At 61.3% G+C, this 19,945-nt stretch overlaps 5 protein-coding genes across 13 annotated transcripts; 3 read left to right on the top strand and 2 right to left on the bottom strand.

The window, feature by feature from the left end:
* The first annotated feature begins 218 nt into the window (after nt 1-218).
* BICDL2 (BICD family like cargo adaptor 2) lies at nt 219-8,163 on the top strand. 4 transcript variants are annotated; one of them, XM_043914089.1, is made up of 11 exons: nt 219-288; nt 1,451-1,539; nt 1,651-1,946; nt 4,538-4,753; nt 4,955-5,071; nt 5,180-5,326; nt 6,185-6,382; nt 6,500-6,646; nt 7,103-7,230; nt 7,460-7,580; nt 7,668-8,163. In XM_043914089.1, exons 3-11 carry the CDS (start codon nt 1,665-1,667, stop codon nt 7,827-7,829), a joined length of 1,518 nt encoding a protein of 505 aa, XP_043770024.1. In that variant the 5' UTR covers nt 219-288; nt 1,451-1,539; nt 1,651-1,664; the 3' UTR covers nt 7,830-8,163. The 4 variants fall into 4 exon arrangements, with proteins under 4 accessions (XP_043770024.1, XP_043770026.1, XP_043770023.1 ...); XM_043914091.1 differs by having other exon boundaries at nt 1,451-1,946; nt 6,500-6,640; XM_043914088.1 differs by having other exon boundaries at nt 1,451-1,946.
* Nucleotides 8,164-8,201: 38 nt separating this feature from the next.
* THOC6 (THO complex 6) lies at nt 8,202-11,173 on the bottom strand. Of its 2 annotated transcripts, none has more exons than XM_043914093.1 (13): nt 11,047-11,173; nt 10,222-10,337; nt 10,049-10,113; nt 9,855-9,958; nt 9,686-9,723; nt 9,555-9,603; nt 9,360-9,431; nt 9,178-9,280; nt 9,043-9,092; nt 8,890-8,952; nt 8,680-8,790; nt 8,460-8,594; nt 8,202-8,380 (listed from the first exon to the last, which is right to left on the bottom strand). In XM_043914093.1, the coding sequence occupies exons 2-13, from the start codon at nt 10,335-10,337 to the stop codon at nt 8,300-8,302; spliced, it is 987 nt and encodes a 328-aa protein (XP_043770028.1). In that variant the 5' UTR covers nt 11,047-11,173; the 3' UTR covers nt 8,202-8,299. The 2 variants fall into 2 exon arrangements, with proteins under 2 accessions (XP_043770028.1, XP_043770027.1); XM_043914092.1 differs by lacking the exon at nt 11,047-11,173 and adding an exon at nt 10,915-11,045.
* Nucleotides 11,174-11,318: 145 nt separating this feature from the next.
* HCFC1R1 (host cell factor C1 regulator 1) lies at nt 11,319-12,675 on the top strand. 3 transcript variants are annotated; one of them, XM_043914094.1, is made up of 4 exons: nt 11,319-11,453; nt 11,764-11,820; nt 11,934-12,062; nt 12,301-12,675. In XM_043914094.1, exons 1-4 carry the CDS (start codon nt 11,359-11,361, stop codon nt 12,434-12,436), a joined length of 417 nt encoding a protein of 138 aa, XP_043770029.1. In that variant the 5' UTR covers nt 11,319-11,358; the 3' UTR covers nt 12,437-12,675. The 3 variants fall into 3 exon arrangements, with proteins under 3 accessions (XP_043770029.1, XP_043770031.1, XP_043770032.1); XM_043914097.1 differs by lacking the exon at nt 11,319-11,453 and adding an exon at nt 11,474-11,523; XM_043914096.1 differs by lacking the exon at nt 11,764-11,820 and having other exon boundaries at nt 11,320-11,453.
* Nucleotides 12,676-12,902: 227 nt separating this feature from the next.
* Nucleotides 12,903-15,003, bottom strand: TNFRSF12A (TNF receptor superfamily member 12A). The gene is made up of 4 exons (XM_043914098.1): nt 14,847-15,003; nt 13,982-14,086; nt 13,611-13,745; nt 12,903-13,525 (listed from the first exon to the last, which is right to left on the bottom strand). The coding sequence occupies exons 1-4, from the start codon at nt 14,938-14,940 to the stop codon at nt 13,470-13,472; spliced, it is 390 nt and encodes a 129-aa protein (XP_043770033.1). The 5' UTR covers nt 14,941-15,003; the 3' UTR covers nt 12,903-13,469.
* Nucleotides 15,004-15,937: 934 nt separating this feature from the next.
* On the top strand, nt 15,938-19,517 carry CLDN6 (claudin 6). Of its 3 annotated transcripts, XM_043914084.1 has the most exons (4): nt 15,938-15,956; nt 16,150-16,251; nt 17,333-17,444; nt 18,251-19,517. In XM_043914084.1, exon 4 carries the CDS (start codon nt 18,277-18,279, stop codon nt 18,940-18,942), a length of 666 nt encoding a protein of 221 aa, XP_043770019.1. In that variant the 5' UTR covers nt 15,938-15,956; nt 16,150-16,251; nt 17,333-17,444; nt 18,251-18,276; the 3' UTR covers nt 18,943-19,517. The 3 variants fall into 3 exon arrangements, with proteins under 3 accessions (XP_043770019.1, XP_043770022.1, XP_043770020.1); XM_043914085.1 differs by lacking the exons at nt 15,938-15,956; nt 16,150-16,251 and adding an exon at nt 17,071-17,103 and having other exon boundaries at nt 18,251-18,942; XM_043914087.1 differs by lacking the exons at nt 15,938-15,956; nt 17,333-17,444 and having other exon boundaries at nt 15,957-16,251; nt 18,251-18,942.
* The last annotated feature ends 428 nt before the right edge of the window (nt 19,518-19,945 follow it).

The raw sequence follows: 19,945 nt of genomic DNA, 5'->3' as shown, positions 1-19,945 counted from the left end.
TCACAGGGCAGTTTTGAGGGGAAAGGGAACCGACGTCTGTGTTCAGCGTGGGTTGTGCACACAGCAGGTGCTCAATTAATGGGCCCTGTCGTTTTCGGTGGCAGCAAGATGGGTCAGCAGCTCTGACCTGGGTGGAGTCGCCTTTCTGCAGTCCCCACCTGGTCATTCCGGCCACCAGGGGGCGCATCGTGACCCCGCCCCTCACCTGTGCGGGCGGTGCACCTGGCGCCGCCCCCGGAAGAGGGGATCCGGGGCCGCGGGGACCTCGGAGGCAGCCCGGCGCCGTCGGTGAGAGCCGAGGGGGCGCGAGGACAGGGGCGCTTTCGAGCTTCGGGCGGACCGGGCCGGGCCGAGCGGGCGCGGGCAGAAGGGGCGGGCAGGGGCGGCCGGGCCGGACGCTGGGGGCCGGGAAACCCAGGAGCGGGCAGGAAGGAAGACGGGAAGGCTGTGACTGGGCTTCCGATGCGGAGGTCTGGGGGTCGAGAGGCTGGTGGCCCCGACGCCCGGGTGGAGGTGATAAGAGCTGGTAGCTCAGTGCGGGGAGGGGCGAGGAGGCGGGATGCCCCCGAGTCCCAGAGAGGGCTGGACCCTCAGGGGCCACGTCGGGGAGACCCCCGGTCCGCCCGGGGGCAGTTGAGCTGGGAAGACCGCGGATGCCTGGGTCCTGAGGAGAGGCCTGGGATCTGACACCTGCCAAGAGGAGAAAGGGAAAAGTCAGGTGTTTGTGAGTGCGTGTGTGTACGCGCGCTTGCGCGCGCGCTCACAGTGGATGAGGGAGCCCCAGGCATGCTGGTGGGGGGTAACATGGGGAAAAAGCCAGGGAAGCCCTGGGTCCCCTCCCTTCTGAGCCCCAGAGCCCTTGAACTGAGGCCCCTGGCGGCCCTAGCGGAGCGCCGCCAGGCTCCCATCCCCAGGGCCAGGCGGGAAGTAAACAGAAACTTGGAGTGGCCAGGCGGCAGTGCCCGCACAGGCATAACCTGTTACCTCGCCCTGGGTGGCTGGGAACTGGGGGGCCTGGGCCAGCAGTCCAGAAGAGGTGGGCTGAGGGTCTGGGGACCTGAGTTCCGAGAGGCAGGGACCTGAGAAAATAGGGGTACAAGGGCCAGGGGGCGCTGGGGGCCAGGGAACCTGGGTCTGGGTTTCTAGAAAGGGAGGGGTCTGGACTTTTGCAGGGTAAGGGGTCAGGACACCTACATTTCCAAGGCCCTGAATTCTTGGGAGAAGAGGCTGGATTTATCTCTTTGAGTCCTGAGTCTCAAGAACCCGGGTTCAGGGCAGAGTTTCCCAGCTGGTGAACCAAAACAGCTGGGGCCTGGGGAAGAGGAAGTGGGGGGCTGGTGGCTGGGGTGGGCTGTGGTCCTGGAGTACTGGGACAAGTTCCCGGGGGGCAGAAGCCATCCACCAGAGGCAGGAGCCCGAGCAGCTCTCTTTCTGCTTCTCCCTGCCTCAGTTTACCCTGGGGACATTAACGGAACTCGGCAGACAAGACACAGATCATTAACCCTTCTTGGCCCAGAAGACTCAGAGGGCCAGTGGCAGGTGAAGAATTTCAAGACAGCCGTGTCTTGGCCAGCGGGGGGCGAACCCCTTTGGGTTGCAGAGGAGGAGCCCTGTCACCACCTGTCCTCACAGCCCTACCTGCCCCCACAGACGCTGCCGGCGTCATGAACTCCCCAGAAGGGCCCAGCTTTCCGGCCGGGCTGCTCTCAGGGGGCGCCTCCCCCAGCGGTGACGAGGGCTTCTTCCCCTTCGTGCTGGAGCGGCGGGACTCATTCCTGGGAGGGGGCCCAGGGCCTGAGGAGCCTGAGGACCTGGCCTTGCAGCTGCAGCAGAAGGAGAAAGACCTGCTGTTGGCAGCCGAGCTCGGCAAGATGCTTCTGGAGCGTAATGAGGAGCTGCAGCGGCAGCTGGACACGCTGAACACCCAGCACGCCGAGCGTGAGGAAGTGAGCTGGCGGCAGAGGGCAGGGCTCGGGGGTGGAGGGGCAGGGCCCAGGTGGGGGGCAGAGGGACAAAAGTGGGGTGAGGGGTTGCCTCTGGAACAGCAGTCCGGGGCTGGGACCAGTCTCCCTGGCAGTGTTGCCCAGTGGTTAAGAACATGGGCTCCGGGACAACCCTGGCGGTCCAGCGTTTGGGACTCTGTGTTTCCAATGCAGGGATGCAGGTTCTGTCCCTGATTGGGGAACTAAACGTCCCAGAGGCTGCCCACTGCAGAGAAAAGAACGCGGTCTCTGAAGGCAGGGCAGGACCTGAGTTCAGATCCCTGCCAGGCTGTGTGACCTTGGGCAAGCCGCTGGCCCTCTCTGAACCTGGGTCTGGCTCCTCGGCAGTATTGCACAAACCCCAGCCAACAGATACTGGGCACGCTCTCGCTGTCTGGCTCTGGTCTAAGCGCTTTCCACGCATGATCTTCATCCATTCTCACTCAGTTCTGGGAGATGCACACAGTTCCCTCTGCCCATGCTGTGGTCACCCTCACCCTGGGCGTCACATCTGGCCCCCTACACACCCAGGACACCACTGACTCCTGTATCCATATTGTCGGCCCCACACCCTCTCCACTTGGCCACCTAATGGGCATCTCAACATAAGTGGCACTGGATTCCGTGATCCCATCACCTGCTGTCCTCCCCCAGCTTCCCACCTCAGAGCCCCAGGATGAGCATCTCCGTGACCTCTCTCCTCCCACACTGGCAAGTCCTGTTGATTGTTCTTTAAAACTAGACACTGAGTCTACTCACTTCTCATCTCCCCAAGCTGGCCGCAGGGCCATCATCTCTGCTCCAGACACAGCAGCTGCCTCCTCACTGGTCCCCAGCTTCCACCTTGCCCCTTGAGTTCCTTCTCCACGGGGTAGCCAAACGGATTTTCAAAAATTGCAAATCAGATCATTTCGGCCTTTGCCCAGAATCTTCCAATGGCTCCCCCTCATTTAGAATGAAACCAAAAGTTCTCACCAGAGCCTAAACGTCCTAAGTGACCCCCCTGCCCTCATCTCAGCCACGTGGTCCCTCCTCTGAGGGGGCCTTTTTTCAGTCCCTGAGTAACCCACACTTATTGCCTCAGGGCCTTTGCACCTGCTGCTCCTTGGTGTAGCCCTCTTCCTTCTTGCCCTGCAGGAGTCAATTTAGACACCACTTCCTCCTGAAGGAGCCCCCACCGCACCTCACTCCTCTTCATCACTTCCCAGGGTTTCTTTACAGGCCTAAATGTGCCCCTCTCTGAAACTACCTGGTTCAAATGTGTTCATTTGCCTCTGGACTCGAAGCTGTTTCAGACAGTGAATTTGGTGGTCTCACTTACTGCTGATAGCCAGACCCCAAAATGGGGCAAGCTCAGGAAATACTGGATGGATGAATAGATGGATGGATGGGACTTGGAGGTGTTAGGGAGCTTGCCTGACCACAAAGCAGAAGCAGAGCTGGGCATTGGCCAGAAAAATAGCACAATAGGACCCCAGACTGGTGGGCTTAATCCTCGAGCTGTGTTGTACCCCCCCCCACCCCCCACAGTATTTGATTAAGGATTTGGCTGTCTGGGTTAGAATTCCTGCTCTAGTAACTCACTGTGTGTCTCTGGGCAAGGCACCTCTCTGAGGCCCAGTTTCCTAATCTGTAAAATGAAGATGTTAAGGATTTTAAAGGCTTCCCTGGTGGCTCAGCGGTAAAGAATCCACCTGCCAATGCAGGACATGCGCGTTCAATGCCTGGGTCAGGAAGATCGCCTGGGGAATGAAATAACAACCGCTCCAGTATTCTCGTTTGGGAAATTCCATGGAGAGAGGAGCCTGGCGGGCTACAGTCTATGGGGTTGCAAGGGTCGGACACGACTTGGTGACTAAACAGCAACAAAAGGATTCTAATTCCCATGGACTAAATACAACAATATAGGTGAAGCCCTAGCAGGAGGGCTTGCTAATTATCGTAGCAGCTATGGTTAGCATCACCGTCCTGCATGGAAGTCTACAGAGGGGTGACGGGGCAGATGCTGGCCCCTGACCTGCCAGCCTTCACCAAGCTGGTCCTCTGGGTGTGCCAGGAGCGTCCCCCCGCTGGTTAGACAGGTTCTGGGGGAGGGCGGGCAGAGGCGTGGGGCCGGGGTGCGGCTGCCCAGGGTTAATTAGAGGGAGCTGGCCAGGAGGAGCTGGGGGAGAGGGGTTGAGCAGAGGCGGAATCTCCAGCGCACACGGCTGTGTGAGGCCATGGGCCGGGGCTTCAATTCTGCCAGACTCAGGCGCCAAAAACGGCGCCTGCAACCTCGGGCCCAGAAGCTCCGGCGGCAGCCAGCGGTGAGTGGGCACCGGGGAGCCTCGCCCAGCTCAGGCCCAGGGTCAGCCCCTCCAGAAACCTCTCGACGGCTCCTCTGCCTCCTCTACTGTCCGAGGCTGCGTCTTGCCCCCTCTGCCCGCTCCCCACCCAGCTCTGTCCTCTTTCTGGCTCTCAGGCCTGCCTCAGACCCCCTGGGACCCCGCTCAGGCCTCTGGCTGTCGCTCTGTGTACCCTCCAGTCTCACTGTCCCCTCTGTCCTGGCCCCACAGCAGCTGCAGCAGGAGAACCATGAACTGCGCCGGGGCCTGGCAGCCCGGGGAGCCGAGTGGGAGGCCAGGGCAGTGGAACTGGAGAGGGACGTGGAGGCCCTTAGGGCCCAGCTCGGAGAGCAGCGTTCTGAGCAGCAGGACAGCGGCCGGGAGCGGGCTCGGGCCCTCGGTGAACTCGGCGAACAGAACCTCCGGCTCAGCCAGCAGCTGGCCCAGGTGGGATGACCCTGACCCGGGGCCCTCAACAAGGGGGGGCGGACGCCCGGTCCTGGTGGGGGTGGGCATGCTGGTCCAGGCCGGACAGCCCTGACCCTGGGTCCCCCGGCAAGGAGGGGCAGACGTCTGGGGGTGGGCGTGCTGGGCCTGTTGCAGCATGGGCCAGCCGAGGGCTCTATTGACCCCCAACCCCATCCCCAGGCCTCACAGACTGAGCAGGAGCTTCAGCGGGAACTGGACAGCCTTCAAGGGCAGTGCCAGGCTCAGGCCCTGGCTGCGGCAGAGCTGAGGACACGGCTGGAGAGTCTGCAGGGGGAGGTGAGTGCCGGTTGGGGCCGGGGGTCTGTTGAGCGGGGAAGGCTGGCCTGGGGGCTGTCTGGGCGCAGCCTTGCCCTTCACTCTTAGCTCTGATGGGCTTTTCCCCAGAATCAGATGCTCCAGAGTCGCCGGCAGGACCTGGAGGCCCAGATTCGAGGTTTGCGTGAGGAGCTGGAGAAGGGACGGGGCAGGCTGCAGGCCACCCATGAGGAGCTGCTGCTGCTGAGGCGGGAGAGGCGGGAGCACAGTCTGGAGGTGACTGGCAGGGCTGGGGTGGGTGGGCACGTCAGGCTGGGGGCCTGGGCCACTGCCTCGGGGCCTCCTGGGAGAAGACCCCAGAGCTGGGTCACCGGGAGTCCTAGCAGCCTGGCCAGAAGGGCAAAGGCATTAGCACAAGGGCAAGTGGGAGCCACAGAGAGGCTGAGCGGGGATGGTGGTTCTAGGATGCATCAGAGACCAGCAGCTGGAGGCCAGAGATGGGGCTGAGGCGAGAGCTCACCGGTGGAGGTGATGGGGACCTGGACCAGGTCTGGGTGTGAAAACAGAGGAAAGGAAATGGAAGGAGGCAGTATGCCTTGATGTTTGAGATTGTAGGAGCTTGCACTTGCTTTGGAGTCAGATTACCTGGGTTCTTATCCCAGGGTCCCTTCCTACTATTGTGGGACACCAGCCTCAGTTTCCCCATCTGTGAGATGGGTGGTAATGCTACATGGCTGTGGGAAGGGTGTGAGACGTTCAGCAGGTCCCCTGGCTGAGACGAGATGATCAGTCAGGGCTGGGTGATAGCTTTAGTAAGAAGGTAGGCTGGCCAGGTAAGGGACGGGGCGGGGCTTTTCCAGGTGACCGGATGGGGCAGGACTGGAGGGAGGGTGACGGGAGACTTTGAAGTCTGGGCGCTCATCGGGACCCTGCTCTATAGGTGAGGCAAGTGGCATCTGCCGAGGGGAACTGCGGGTCCCACGGCCGCCCCGCGCTGCGGGAGCGGGAGCCGACCTCGGTGCTGGGCGGGGCGGACGCATGGGGGTGCCTGACTCCCGTGGCGCGCTGGCGCCCCCTGTCGGCTGGCGGCGGGGGCATCTGGCTGACGCTCACGGTTTCGCTCCGCGGCCGCAGGTGGAACGCGCGCGCTCCGAGACTGAGGAGGCGCTGAGCGCGCTGCGGAGGCTGCAGCGGCGCGTCTCGGAGCTGGAGGAGGAGTCGCGCCTCCAGGACGCCGACCTCTCGGGAGCCTCGCTGCAGTTAGAGCTCGCCCACAGCCTAGACAGCGACCAGGACCAAAACCAGAAAGCGGACAGAAGCGGCGATCCTCTGGTGAGCTTTCGGCCCACCAGGCTCCACACTCACTATTCCGGAGGGCTGCAGACTCCGCCCCTCATTTTTTATCCCAAAAGGTTTGACACTGCCCTGATTGATTTCTTTGGTGGACAGACGACTCTATCCCCGGAGACCCAAGAAGCGTCCAGCCAGCAGCGTTCGCCCCAGGAGAGGTTGGAGCCTCCCAGGAAGGGAGCATCCCTGAGCCCAGAGGAGATACTGGGAGAAGAGGAGGAGGAAGTGGTCCGGTTACAGGTTGAGGTGGGGGGAGCATAGTATTGGATGCAAAGCCCCTCTCAATGTCAGTTTCTCTTTCCCATCTACACCTCCAAGCCTTTGCCCACGAATCTCTCTACTTGGATACCCCTTCATCCCAACAAACTTGCCATCAAGTTTCAACAGCCAGTGTGTATGTCACCTCCTCCAGGAAGACTTCCTGAACTACACCCCCCCTTAAGTCCCATCTCCTCCGTGCATCCTTCCTGCAGGCTTAGACCATCCATCTAACCCCGACCCACCCCACCCCACCCCACCAGGCACTCATAAGATTCATCTCCAGCACAGGACCATTAGCTGTCAGGGTTGTTTGTGGAGCAGATGGAGATGGGAGGTGGGAGGTAGGGGAAGGCAGCGAACTAGAGTTTGGACTGCCTGGAAGAGCAAGCGCTGGGACACCCAGGGGCCTAACTGCCTCTCTGGACTTTACCCTGCCCGCAGATGGCGCTGCAGCAGGCAGAGCTACAGTCCCTGCGGGAGGAACTGCAAAGGCAGAAGGAACTGCGGGTGCAGGACCCCGAAGAGGCCTTAAGCAGCGCCCTCTCGGACCGAGACGAGGCCATGAAAAAGTAAGCATCTGCAACCATTCACCACCGCCCGGAGACGGGGGCCGGCTCAGGCACCCAGGACACACTGGCCTTTCTGGGCCTCGGAACCCCACTCTGATCCGGGGGCCCTCTGACTTCCCTGGTTTCGTATTAGTGGTCTCACTCCCGCCTGGGTCCAGGAGCCCCCCACCACCCCTGCATGCTGAAGCCCCGGCGTCCTCGGACCTGCTCTTTGCCCCCTCGTCTGCAGGGTCCTGGAACTGTCCCTGGAGCTCAGCCGCGTTTCTGTGGAGCGGGACTCCCTCTCCCGGGAGCTGCTTCGCACCATCCGCCAGAAGGTGGCGCTGACGCAAGAGCTGGAGGCCTGGCAGGTGAGGGGCGGGGCGCACGGGGCCGACGGGGAGGGGCCGGCGGGGGCGGGGCCGGGCCGGACGCTGACCCGCCCCGCCCGCCCACAGGACGACATGCAGGTGGTCATTGGTCAGCAGCTGCGCTCGCAACGCCAGCAAGAGCTGAGTGCGGCCGCCTCCGCCCCGCGCCCCGCCCCAACGCGCTTCTCCCTGCGCCTGAGCCCCGGGCCGGCCGGCAGCTTCTTCAGCACCCTCTTCCGAAGGACCTGAGCACCGGGAAGAGGCAGGGCTGGCTTTGCCCTCTTGACTCACTTTTCTCTTCTGGCCAATGGAGCCATGGGTCCCGATTGTCTGCCAAAGGCGGCTGGTGCCCTTCCCCTCCCTTGAAGGCTGGGCAAGGGCTCACTGGGAGCAGGGGCCAGCTTTGGGGGCCAGAGACCCCAGATGGGTGGCAGGGGCACGTGTGGCAGAGCTGTTTATCAAATTTATATAAATCTATCTTTTCTAGGCATTAAGCCCCCTGGCCCTCAGCCGCGGGTCGGGGATGGGGATGGGTATTTATGTATCAAGATCAGACAGAGTAATATATAAATCATTACACCGACCTGGCCTCCATTCTTGGGAAGAAAGCACATTCCAAAAAAAAAAAGCCACTAATTTTATTTGTATTAAAAAAAGAAGAAAAAAAAAAAAGAAAACACTGTGAACCCCTGAGATGGAGGTGGAAACACTGTTGGAGGTCAGAAGGATAGAGAGAAAGCTCTGTAGCCCAGATTAGTGAAGACATCCACCCTGCAGCTGTTGCCCGCGGCTGTCAGGACCTAGAAACAACAGGAGAGTGACTGACCTGACCCCACGCCCTGGCCTCCCAGGGTCCCTACCACCCCCGGCCGGACCTACCTTGCACTCAGGGGCTGCTGGTTGCTGGTTGAGGCTGAGGCTTAGCAGTCCTGGGGAGGAGCCAGGCACTTGGGCCTTGAGCTCCCCGCTCAGCTGCCACTGGTTGACACAGCGGCCCTGTCCAGCTGATAGAATCTGTGGAAGACAGGGAGGGGGCTCAGAGTTCAGAGCTGGAGGGAGAGTGGGGCAGGGATGGCAAAAACAAGACAGAGGGCCTCACCAGGTCCTGGTAGAAGGTGACATGCTTCTGTGGCGCCCGCATGGGGAAGACGGTGGTGGGTGTGGAGGATCGGAGGTGCCAGAGAGTGAGTGCTGGGCCTCCTCCGCAGACCTGGGCAGAAAGGTGGGGGTCCCCAGTTACCGTGAGCCACGGGCCCTCAGCCAGACAGGGCCTGAGTTGCCACCCCAGCCTGCCCGCTGCCTGGCTCACCATCCAGTCCGAGTCAGTTGCCAAACATCCGATCCAGCGCCCGTTGTGGGGCCTCGAGCACTCCTGGGAGGGAGGAGCACAGAGCGGGAGGTGAAGACATCGGAGATGCCCAGGAAGGAAGAAGGGAGGACAGAGTGTTGGGTGTGCCCTCACCTCGTGCTTGTAGACCTCAATCGTCTGGACCTCCTTGGCCGTGCGCAGGTCTGCGGAGGAAGAACCGCGAGAGGTACCCTCCTCTTCCCAGCCTCCCTCACTACCAGCCTTCCCTCCAATGCGACATTCCCTTACCCCAAAGCCGCACGGCCCCATCCTCGCCACCCGACAGCACCTCGGGGCTCCGCTCCCGCAGTGCCAAGCAGTGGATGTAGTCCGTGTGGCCCCGGAGGGCCCACTGCAGGGAGAGGGGCAGTGTCAGGACAAGACCCAGGAGGAATGCAGTTGCTCCCGCTCCCCCGGCCCTGCTTTCTCACCATGAAGGTCCCTGTCTCAAGGTCCATTGCATGCAGCTGACAGTCTCCCCCCGCCAGGATGAGCAAATTCTCCTGCAGAGGAAGGCGGGATGGAGTCAGAAGTCAGGGTCAAGTCAGGCCAGGGAGAGGGGAAGGATCAAAATCTGGGCCAAAAACAGGACAGGGAAGAGCCCCAAATTTACGAAGGGCTCGAACCTTGGGCACGAGAAGCAGAGCATTGATCTCAGGTACTTCCAGGCTGGTCCTGGGGGAAGGAAAGCAGAGTCAACTCTGGTGTGGTGACACCTTCAGCCCCAGGTGCCCTCTGCTTACAGGGCCTGGCTCACCTGTATGGGGGCTGACGACGCCACAGCTCCTTACAGCCCTTCGTGGAGAGAAACGCTTGTTGTACAATCGCTGAATCATGTCCGACTCTCTGTGACCCCATGCACTGGGTGACCTCAAAAGCTCTCTCTGAGTCTGGGTACCTCACCCTTCCCCCAGCTTCACACTCACCTTCTTAAGGATCTCTGCCCAAAGCCAGGCCTTCACCTCCCCATCCCCAGCACTCAGCAGATGTCGATCAGTGGAGACCATGCTGTAGACGGGCCCGTCATGGGCTAAATGAAAGCACAGAACCTGAGTGACCTCATCCTTCTTCTGTCATCCACCCTGGGGTCCCCCAAGCCAGACTCAATGCCTGCACCCACCTTGGAAGGTCACCATGGGCTTCTTACTTTCCTCTTTGGCCTCGGAGCTCAAAGCAGCAGACAAGCTGAAGGGCAAGGGGAGAGGGGCCTGAGTGTCAGAAGAAGGGGGCATTAGCCCCCCAGGGAGCCAAGTGCCAGAGCTCATGGACAGTGGGGAGCAGGGGCAAGAGTACCTAAAGATAGCTATCTGTCCATAATTGTTGCCAGCTGCCAGGAACTTCCCACAGGGTGAGACACTCTGGGAGAATATGGTCATGTGCAGCCGCTGCAGGGCCTGAAACACTTCCATCTGTGGAGAGAGGCTGGATGAAGGCAGGCTGGGGCATCAGGGGCCTCTGATACACACACTCCTTCCTACTTCCCCTGCAGCAATCCGGCCTCCCACCACCCAGTTCTCCTTTGAGACAGCCCACCAAGTGGGCCTTGCCCGTATAAGTCCCAGGGGCGGCTCCAGGGAGGTGAGGAAGGGGAGAGTTGAGGCATGATGCCTAGTGGAAATCTGAGCAAAGACTCAGCCTCTCCTCCCGGTTTCCTTAACTGTCAAATGGAGCTCATGGGAGATTTTGTCATGATTGGATGAGCTACTGTACATAGCGTCGCAGTTTCTGTCTTCGCTCAGAAACCGCTTAAAAAACTGCTCTATTACTCCAATACAGAAAAACGTACTGACCCCTGATCCGCATCCTGTGACTTTCACGTTAGGCCCCTGAGGTATTTCTGGATTATCCTCCCTCCCCCGGGTAAGAATCCGAGTCCCACCAACAGCCCACGCAAAATAGGGCTCAGGGCAGGACTCCCTGCCTTGCCCCTTCGGAGCCAGGCGTGGACTACAAATCACAGAAGGCACTGCGCATCGCCCCCCTCACCTGACCCAGAGGCACTGCTTGCTGCGCCGCTCGTTCCATCTCGAAAACTAACAGTCCCAGAGTGCTCCGCGCGCAACGCAGCCTCACGAGTCCGGAAGTGCCAGTGGGCACCTCCCCTTCGCGGTTGCTCACCTCCCGGATACCGCTGGCCGGCCCGGCGTGAAGGCGGCCACCGCGTAACCTGAGTCCCAGGAGCAGAGGTGACCACCGAGAAGACACCCCAACACCAAGTGGCGCCCACCGCGACCCCGCTACGCCGGGTCCCCTCCCCCACCCCGCTGAGCAGACCCGCCTTTTAGCCGCGTGCGATCCGTCTTCCGCGCCTGCGCGGAACCTGGCGGCGCGCGCGCCTAAAGCCACGCCCCACGCGCTGGGTCACGCCCTCAAAGGCTCCGCCCCTGCCGCCCGGATCCCACCCCTCCGTCCGCAGGACCCCGAACCCCAATGATCCTACAGCAACCCCTGGAGCGAGGCCCCCAGGGTCCGGCCCAGCGCGACCCGCGGGCCGCCTCGGGGGCTTCTGGAGGCCTGGACGCGAGGTGTGTGTAGGGGGGCCCTGGGTGGGCCCGGCCCAGGGTCCCAGGAGCTTTGGCTGGGGCCTCAGAGCAGGTCTGCAGGATGACACGCGGTGGGGCTTATCGGCAGGGCTTGGGCATAAGCTGAGACAAGATTGGAGACTGGGGAAGACCTCCGAGGCAGGCTCCTGGATGGTCTGGGAGAGAGGGTGACTTAGACGTCAGCGACAGGCATGGGCCGGGGGGCTGCTGGCTGACGCTGCAGGCTCAGGCGGGCAGATCCTGGGGATGGCGCCAAGAGGGTGGGGTGCTCCTAGCTCTCTTTTCTTCCCAGCTCCCCTCTCCGAGGAGCTGTGCCCATGAGCACCAAGCGGCGCCTGGAGGAGGAGCAGTGAGTTTGGGGGCAGGGAGGGACTCCCACCAAGTCCTCCGTCACCTCAGGTCCCCATCAGGCTACCTCTCCTCTGAATATCCCAGCCTGCCTGCCTCCCCGTCTCTCCCCAGGGAGCCCCTGCGCAAGCAGTTCCTATCCGAGGAGAACATGGCCACCCACTTCTCTCGACTCAGCCTGCACAATGACCACCCTTACTGCAGCCCCCCCAGGGCGTTCCCCCCAGCTCTGCCCCCACTCAGGTAGGCACCATCCACAGTCCACTGGCTGGGCCTTCCAGAGGATCATACCCAGTCCTGGGAGCCCATTTCCAGGCTCTGCCTCACTCTGCTATTTTTAGCTTCTAGCCAACCTCGGTTGTTTCCCTACTTGGCTCCTTGGAAGGTGCCAGCAATCCAGGAGCCCCTGGGGACCTGGACCAGGTGGGGCGTGGCTCTGCCAGGCCAGCCTCTGCCCCTGTGCCGTTATTTCCTCTTCCAGAAGCCCTTGCTCTGAGCTGCTTCTCTGGCGCTACCCTGGGAACCTGATCCCTGAGGCTCTCCGGCTGCTGAGGCTGGGGGACACTCCCACCCCCCACTATCCTGCAACCCCAGCTGGGGACATGATGGAGCTCTGAGATCTGGGGAGCAGTGCCCCTGCCTCCCCCCCACTTCCTTCTTTCCCCTCAACAAGGGAGAGCAGCACTCCCACGAAGGGACCACCTGCCCTGCTTTTCCTCCAGACCAGGCCTCTGGGCACCAGGACCTCCCCTCACACACAGAGCCCTGAGGTGGAAGGGGCAGGGACATGGGAAAGGAGGCCATCCCCTCCCTGCTGAGAACTGAATAAAGACTGCTGAGTGAATGAAAGCTTCAATCTGGAACCCAGGCTCTTTGGGGAAGGGAGGGCAGGGAGGGGTGCTGGATGCCGGATTTCTCCTCAAGCACTTCCCTGGAAAACGGTCTCGGCTGGCCAGGTCCTGGCAGGCTGGGCTCAGGCATTGAGAATGTGTGAGTCAGAGCCTCGCCCCCACCCCCGCGGTGACTCACTCCTCCCCTCCAGCTCTGGGAAGTCAGGCTGGGATCATGCCACTCTCCAAACCATTTAAAGTTAAAGATTCTTTTATTAATAAATTCTCTCCCCCTCCACATTTTCTCCCTAAATAAATATCTCCCCCTGTGTTAGGAGGTCCAAGGGGGCAGTGTCTTAGGGCCAGCCCCATTAGAGGGCCAGCCCTCTAGTGTTAGGAACAGGTCCCTAACCCCTCCAGGCTGAGACCCCAAGTGGTGGAATTTCAGTACATCTGAGTGGGTGGGACCTGGTGTTGTGTCGGTCCTTGAGGTCAGCCTGGCCCCCAGGCCATGGTGTGGGTGGGGGTGGGGACCCTTGTGCAAATGCTGCAGTTCCTTAGCGTCAGCTGTCTGGTGTGAGCCAGCCAGGGTCTCCTTTTCTATTCTGGAGCCAGAGACAGGGCGGTCAGACACCTTGGAAGGCTCTTCGGAAGCTTGGGGCCGGACCTTAGAGAGGTGATTCACTGTCCCCCATCCCTCCACACCCCTGTGGCTGGAGCAGCCTGGCTCTGGCTGTGTCTGGGAGGCTGGGGCTGGCTCCAGAATGAATGAATGAATGATGAGCGGGCACAGCCTCCTGCTGGCAGGGGGCGCGCCCTGTCACTGGATCAGGGCCACGCCAGGACAGCCCTCCCCACCGGTCTCCTCGATGGGGGCTGCAAGATAAGAAGAGGGGTGTCAGGAGTGGGGGAGATGTTGAGGAATGATGGGGGGCCATCGGGTGGGCGGGGACACACTCACTGGTAAACTTCTCTCTCCTGCGGCACCGTCTCCAGACCAGGAAGCCAGAAAGCAGCCCCAGCACGAGGGCCAGCCCCAGGGCGCCCCCCAGGATGGGCCACAGCAGCCTGAAGGGGGCGGGAGGGGCCGCAGCGCCTGGGGGCGGGACTCCAGGTCAGACCACGCCCCTCTCAGGCCAGCCCCGCCCCCTAGATCGGAACCTCCAGGCTTCCCTCCCCCAGGTCCCTACCCTGGTGAGAGCCCCTTCCTCACTCCAGCCTCCACCCCACCCCGATTAATTCCCCAGATCTCAAGTCCCCTGCTCCCCCTTCCACCCCGGAAGCCTCCCCCCTAGCCTGGGGTCCGCTCGCCCCGGCCCCGCCCCCACTCACAGCCCAGGCAGAAGTCGCTGTGCGGTCTCGCCGGGCACGAGGCGCAATCCATGCACTTGTCTAGGTCCGCGCTCCAGGAGCTGCCGCGAGAGCAGGGGGTGGTGCCTGGGGAGGGGGACGCGGGTCAGAGGCTGGGGGCGGGGCGCGGCTATTTTGGGGGCTGAGGTCAGGGTCGGCCCGGCTCGAATAACGTGAGTCACCGGCGCCCTCCGCATTCCTCACAGGTGACCGCACGGCCCGACCGGGACACGGCAGCGCGGGGGAGTGGGGGGCAAAGTGCGGGACGCTCGGGGGGGGGGGGGCGGTCAGTTCCCCATAACCGCCCCCCCCCGCCCCCGCCCCGCGCTGCCGGCGGGTGACTCATTCCCGGGCACTGGGCCCGATCCCGGTCCCTCCCCCCGAATAGCTGGGCACTGAAGTCACCGGATGGAAGGGGGTACCCCACAAGGTATAGGAGGCACAGACCTCCGTGCCCCTCAACAGCCCCCCCACTCTTAGGTCAAGGTGGGGTGGGCAGAACTGGTATTGATCAGGTTGGGAGCGTGCCGCCTTACCAGACGAGACATCCCTCCCTCAAACTTTCTCTCTCCACTTCCGAGTCCAGACTCTCAGGACAGAAACACCCCGCCCCCCACGTCGGACAGGCGGGAAACTGAGGCCCGAACTATGGAAGAATCTGGGAGCGGGATGGGACCTCTCCTGATCTGGGGAGGCCGAGTCTGGGGACTGTCTGACCCCGGATCCCCGTGTCTGCCTGGTCCCCCGGTTCTGCCCCGCCTCCAGGCTCCTGGTGCCGGCTCCCCGATCCCGGCCAGGGGACTCCCCCCGCTCCCACGCCCTCCCGCCCGGCCGGGGACCGGCATACCTGGCACTCGCTCCCCGGCCGCGGCGCGCAGCAGCGCCAGCCCGAGCCCCAGCACGAGGAGCCGCAGCAGCGGGCGTAGCGGGCAGGGAGCCATGGTGCTCGTCTGGCGGCCGCTGCCGTCTGCGCTCGCCACCCGCGGACCCGGGTACAGAGAGGCGGCCCCGCCCCCGCCCCCGCCTTCCGGGGCGGACCCCTGGTCTCGGCCTGCCCCCCACGATCCGCCCCTAGACGCCCCGTCCCGCCCCGCCCCGCCCGCTAAGTTCAGGCATTCGCTCAACAAACGCCTCCTCTGCGCCCGAGCGGCCAGAATGCCAAAGGGAGGCAGATGTGGCCTTGCCTTCTCGGTGGCTGAAGCCCGGGAGGTGTGTGTTGGGCGAGGGGGCTGGTCTGACACGAAATAACCCATCTCAGAGATAACTGCAGCTTTCTTAAGGGCCCCGAGGGTATAATAATATAACAAATGTAATACTACTGTGTCGTTTCATTTCTACCTTAGGACATTTGTTGATGTTCGTTGTTCAGTCTCTCAGTGGTGTCCGACTCTTTGCGACCCCATGGACTGCAGCACGCCAGACCTCCCTGTCCTTCACTATCTCCCCTGAGTTTGCTCAAACTCATGTCCATCGAGTCACTGGTGATGCCATCCAACCATCTCATCCTCTGTCGTCGTCCCCTTCTCCTCCTGCCTTCAATCTTTCCCAGCATCAGGGTCTTTTCCAATAAGTCCTCTCTTCACATCAGGGCTTCCTTGATAGCCCAGTTGGTAAAGAATCCTCCTGCCATGCAGGAGACCCCGGTTCGATTCCTGGGTCGGGAAGGTTCTCTGGAGAAGTGATAGTTACCCACTCCAGAATTCTTGGGCTTCCCCGTGGCTCAGCTGGTAAGGTTGCAATGCGGGAGACCATGGACTGTACAGTCCGTGGACTCGCAAAGAGTCGGCCGCCACTTTCACTTCTTTTCACTTTACTTCACTCTTCGCATCAGGTGGCCAAAGTACTGGAGCTTCAGCATCAGACCTTCCAATGAATATTCAGGATTGGTTTCTTTCAGGATTGACTGGTAAAATGCTGTCTCCCTTTTTCGGAGTGAAACGAGGCTCGGGAAGTTTAGGTGAGTTCCGGAGTCCGGACCCGAGCTCTGTTCGGCTCCACACCGCGCGTCCTCCCAGCGGGCGGAACTGCAGCCAGCTGCTACCAGGCGCCTGGGCCAGAGGTGTGCGAGCGGAGGCTGCTGGCTCGAGCGCCCCTTACTGACCAGGCTGGGATTCGCCGCCAGTCAGACGAGGGTCTCTGCCCCTCCCCAGGGCGGTGGTCCGGTGACGTCACTGCCTCTTTAAAGACCCCCGCCTCCGCGCCCATTTCCACACTCTGCCGGCGGCTCAGAATCTCCGTGTACTCCTTCTCAGGTGAGCCTGGGCAGGTGCGCCTGTCGTGGGGGAAGGGGTAGACACCTGGGATTGCGGGGCGCGTGGGGCGTGGCAGAGTTGGGTTGCGGTGCGTGGGACGAACCTGCGCTGATTTGACCGCGAGCCCCTGGGGGCGGGGGGACGCCTGCACCCGAGCCGGGGCCCTGAAGGGGTCCTTCGACGGAAGGGTTAAGCGCCCCTCCCCCTGCCCGGGACAAAAGCACCGAAACCCGGGAGCCCCTCCCCCACCTGCGCTGCTCTCTAGGGCCGGGCCCTTCTCCCCCTCACCTGTGCGAGCGGACCCCGCGGCGAGCGCCGCCCTTAGGCCACTTCAGGGTGCGCGGCTTCCACGGCGGGGGGCTGAGGACACCCTCCTTCGGGCCACACTCAGGGGAAATAGGGATCGAGAGCGGGAGGGGACGCCCTCGGATGAGCTGAGGCCGTAGCACGTGGAAAGGGAAGGGGCCGAGAGCAGGGGCGCGCTTGTAAGGGGGAGGTGCCGGGTGCCAAGGCTAGCGTGGCCCCCACCCTAACCCGGCCGGAGAGGCCTGGAGGGCTGACCCTGGGCTTGGGATTGGCGCAGTACGGCCCGCCCCGTCCGATCTCCCCTGAGGTCATGAGTTCTCCCGGGTTATGGGCGGGGTGCAAAGAAACGGAGAGTCTGCCCTCTGGCCACCCCCTGGGGCTGGTGCTAAGTTTAGGTCCGAGCTGTGCGCGGGAACTTTGTGCAATGGAGGGTCATGGGGGGCCCTGAACGGAACTGATCGCCCCCCAAACGACGTCCGAGACAATCAGGATGTGAGGGGGCCAGAGCTGCCCCAGAGGAGCTGGTTCACTGGACAGACTCCAAAGGTGGCAGCTTCTTTTAGGGGAAATTGGGCCCTGAGAGGATGGCATTTGGGGCAAGAATACACAAGAAAATGTCACCAACCTTGGGAGTCTGTTCTGTGGGCCCCAGGCAGGGCAGAGGGCAGGACCCCAGGAGGCAGCTGGGGACCTTGGGAAAGGAAGTACTTTGGGTGGGAGAGGCTGGTGTTAATGTTTTGTTGTGTTTCTTCTCCACCTCTCATGCCCCATCCAGGTTTTGAATAGGTGGAGCTGGTTTGAACCAGGCAGTGGTGAGCAAGGCCAGGACTGTCTGGCTACCGTCCACACTATATCTTAAGATCAAACTAGCAACCACCTGTTTTGTGGTATGGATCCAAGTTGGGGTGAAGGGTTTGGACACTTATGTTGGATGCTAAGAGGAAACTTGGGACTGTTCTTGGTATTAAAACTAAGTTTTAAGCCTGGAACTCAGGGCTAGAGCCAACCCACTACCCATTTGCCCTGTGGAAACTACTGAAAAATTGCATTCTGTTGTTTCATCCCTTTTATCCCTTTGTACCCAAAGGGCCATGGGCTAACCTTTGCGTGTCTGTGTGTGTGTGTGTGTGTGTGTGTGTGTGTTAGTAGTTCAGTCATGTCTTTGCGACCCTGTAGACTGTAGCTCACCAGGCTCCTCTGTCCATGGAATTCTCCAGGCAAGAGATCTCCTGCACTGCAGGTGGATTCTTTACTGTTTGAGCCACCGTGGAACGCCAGCATTTGCATAGGTGCTTTATTTCATTTACACTCAAAACAACCAGGACTGGGGTGCTTACTTTTTCACTCTTACACACCAGTGTCTGTCACATAACTGGTGGTTTAGTCACTAAGTCGTGTCTGACTCTTGCGACCCCATGGACTGTAGCCTGTCAGGCTCCTCTGTCCGTGGGATTCTCCAGGCAAGAATACTGGAGTGGGCTGCCATTTCCTAGGGAGAAAAATTAATGCTGAAGCATTAAATGCTCACTTGCCTTTGAGAAAATGAGGCTCGGAGCGTGCCTTGCACATGTACAGGGTTCATACTCTTGGTGTCCTGTGTGGTGGCTATGGCACGTGGCATGGGGCCTAGCGTTCATTGGGAACGAGGGGCCGAGCCAGCTGGTCTTAACCTTACTCTTGTTTTGTCCCCCAGTGCCGTGTCTCAGCCCCAGCCTCGCCATGGCTTCTGCTGGTCTGCAAATCCTGGGGATCGTCCTGACCCTGTTTGGCTGGGTGAATGCCCTGGTGTCCTGCACCCTGCCCCTGTGGAAGGTGACCGCCTTCATCGGCAACAGCATCGTGGTGGCCCAGGTGGTGTGGGAGGGGCTGTGGATGTCCTGCGTGGTGCAGAGCACGGGCCAGATGCAGTGCAAGGTGTACGACTCGCTGCTGGCGCTGCCGCAGGACCTGCAGGCTGCCCGGGCCCTCTGCGTCATCGCTCTCCTCGTGGCCCTGCTCGGCCTGCTGGTCTACCTCGCTGGAGCCAAGTGCACCACCTGCGTGGAGGACAAGGACTCCAAGGCCCGCCTGGTGCTCACCTCCGGGATCATCTTTGTCATCTCGGGCGTCCTGATCCTGATCCCTGTGTGCTGGACCGCCCACACCATCATCCAGGACTTCTACAACCCTCTGGTGGTCGAGGCCCAAAAGCGGGAGCTGGGAGCCTCCCTCTACCTGGGCTGGGCGGCTTCCGGCCTTTTGTTGCTGGGTGGGGGGCTACTGTGCTGCACCTGCCCCTCTGGGGGCTCCCGGGGCTCCAGACATTATATGGCCCGATACTCAGTATCAGCCCCACATACCGCCTCTCGGGGTCCCTCCGAATACCCCACTAAGAATTATGTCTAATTTGGGTAGGGGAGTGGGGGCTCCTTTGATAGTGGAGTCTAACCCACTGCACTGGGGTCATGGAGACGGTGATCCATGACAGCTTTGGGGTTGTTCTGGATTCTTATTGGGGGAGGGGGGCAGTGGTTAATCCGCTTGATAACCTACCTGGGGTCTGCTACTGGTGTTCCTCACTTTGGAAGATGGAGCCAAAAAGGCAATGCTTCAGTTTCTGGATTGTTCTCCACCCTGGACAACCCTATCTTAGAGACCAACCTGGAACTTCCCCATGTGAAGGGTACCATGCCCTCCCCTGCTGGTGCTGGGGGCGGGGCCTCCCTAGGACGAGCCTTTCCTTGCTGGTCAAGCCTCTGGAACCCCCAGGGGCTCTTGAGCCTCCTGTAGCCTCCAGAAGAGCAGGTGATAAGTTACCAAAGACCCGCCAGTCTCCAAGTCTTCTGACCTCTGGCTCCTGCATCCTGAGTCATGTCCCCCTTGTGCTGACCCCTGACCTTCCTATTCCAGCCCTTGGGCACTTGCCATGTCCTGCCCACACTCACCAGGTTTTACTAAATAAAGCATGTTTTGTTTGATTACTTACCTTTGGTGTTGCTGGGGAGGTTGCTGAATGCCAGACTAGCAGGAGGTGGGCATTAGTGGCACACCTGCCTAGTTGTTGTTCCCTTCCCCACCCTGTGACTTGCGTGGCCTGAGTGAGGTCACTGTCTGGGCATGACCTGGAGCAGGCCTTGCCTGACAAACCCACGGGAGGCCATCAGGTCTTCCCAGCTCAACCACAAACACTCTGTTTATTCTGAGTTACCAATATTCTGTTTATTCTCTACTTGAAGGTGGAGTGAGGGGGGAAGGTGATGGGCAGGGTCTCTGGGCCTGGAGGACAGCGGCTGCTCTGGATGCCAGTAGTGGCCAGGCGGAGGGGGCCAACTCCAGGCCAGATGCCTTATAAGGAGCTACTGCTCTTTGGGTGAAGCCCAGGTTCTGGGAGCAAGAGGAGGACCAGCCT

This window comes from Cervus elaphus, chromosome 10, assembly GCF_910594005.1.
Source record: "Cervus elaphus chromosome 10, mCerEla1.1, whole genome shotgun sequence".
NCBI classification, from domain to species: domain Eukaryota; kingdom Metazoa; phylum Chordata; class Mammalia; order Artiodactyla; family Cervidae; genus Cervus; species Cervus elaphus.
This window is presented reverse-complemented; position numbering and strand designations above follow the sequence as displayed.

Bases quoted from the DNA above. Each gene is read 5' to 3' on its own strand.
- BICDL2 (XM_043914089.1), top strand. From the start codon at position 1,665: ATGAACTCCCCAGAAGGGCCCAGCTTTCCGGCCGGGCTGCTCTCAGGG. The intron at 1,947-4,537 runs GTGAGCTGGCGG...CTGGCCCCACAG, and splicing joins AGCACGCCGAGCGTGAGGAA to CAGCTGCAGCAGGAGAACCA. The intron at 6,647-7,102 runs GTGGGGGGAGCA...CCCTGCCCGCAG, and splicing joins TGGTCCGGTTACAGGTTGAG to ATGGCGCTGCAGCAGGCAGA.
- THOC6 (XM_043914092.1), bottom strand. From the start codon at position 10,953: ATGGAACGAGCGGCGCAGCAAGCAGTGCCTCTGGGTCAG. The intron at 9,959-10,048 runs GTGGGTGCAGGC...GCTTTCATTTAG, and splicing joins GCCCATGGTGACCTTCCAAG to CCCATGACGGGCCCGTCTAC. The intron at 8,791-8,889 runs GTGAGCCAGGCA...CTTTCTGCCCAG, and splicing joins CAACTGACTCGGACTGGATG to GTCTGCGGAGGAGGCCCAGC.
- HCFC1R1 (XM_043914094.1), top strand. From the start codon at position 11,359: ATGATCCTACAGCAACCCCTGGAGCGAGGCCCCCAGGGTCCGGCCCAG. The intron at 11,821-11,933 runs GTGAGTTTGGGG...GTCTCTCCCCAG, and splicing joins CGGCGCCTGGAGGAGGAGCA to GGAGCCCCTGCGCAAGCAGT. The intron at 12,063-12,300 runs GTAGGCACCATC...TTCCTCTTCCAG, and splicing joins CCAGCTCTGCCCCCACTCAG to AAGCCCTTGCTCTGAGCTGC.
- TNFRSF12A (XM_043914098.1), bottom strand. From the start codon at position 14,940: ATGGCTCCCTGCCCGCTACGCCCGCTGCTGCGGCTCCTCGTGCTGGGG. The intron at 13,746-13,981 runs GTGAGTGGGGGC...TCCCGCCCCCAG, and splicing joins CAGCGACTTCTGCCTGGGCT to GCGCTGCGGCCCCTCCCGCC. The intron at 13,526-13,610 runs GTGAGTGTGTCC...CTTATCTTGCAG, and splicing joins CAGGAGAGAGAAGTTTACCA to CCCCCATCGAGGAGACCGGT.
- CLDN6 (XM_043914084.1), top strand. From the start codon at position 18,277: ATGGCTTCTGCTGGTCTGCAAATCCTGGGGATCGTCCTGACCCTGTTT.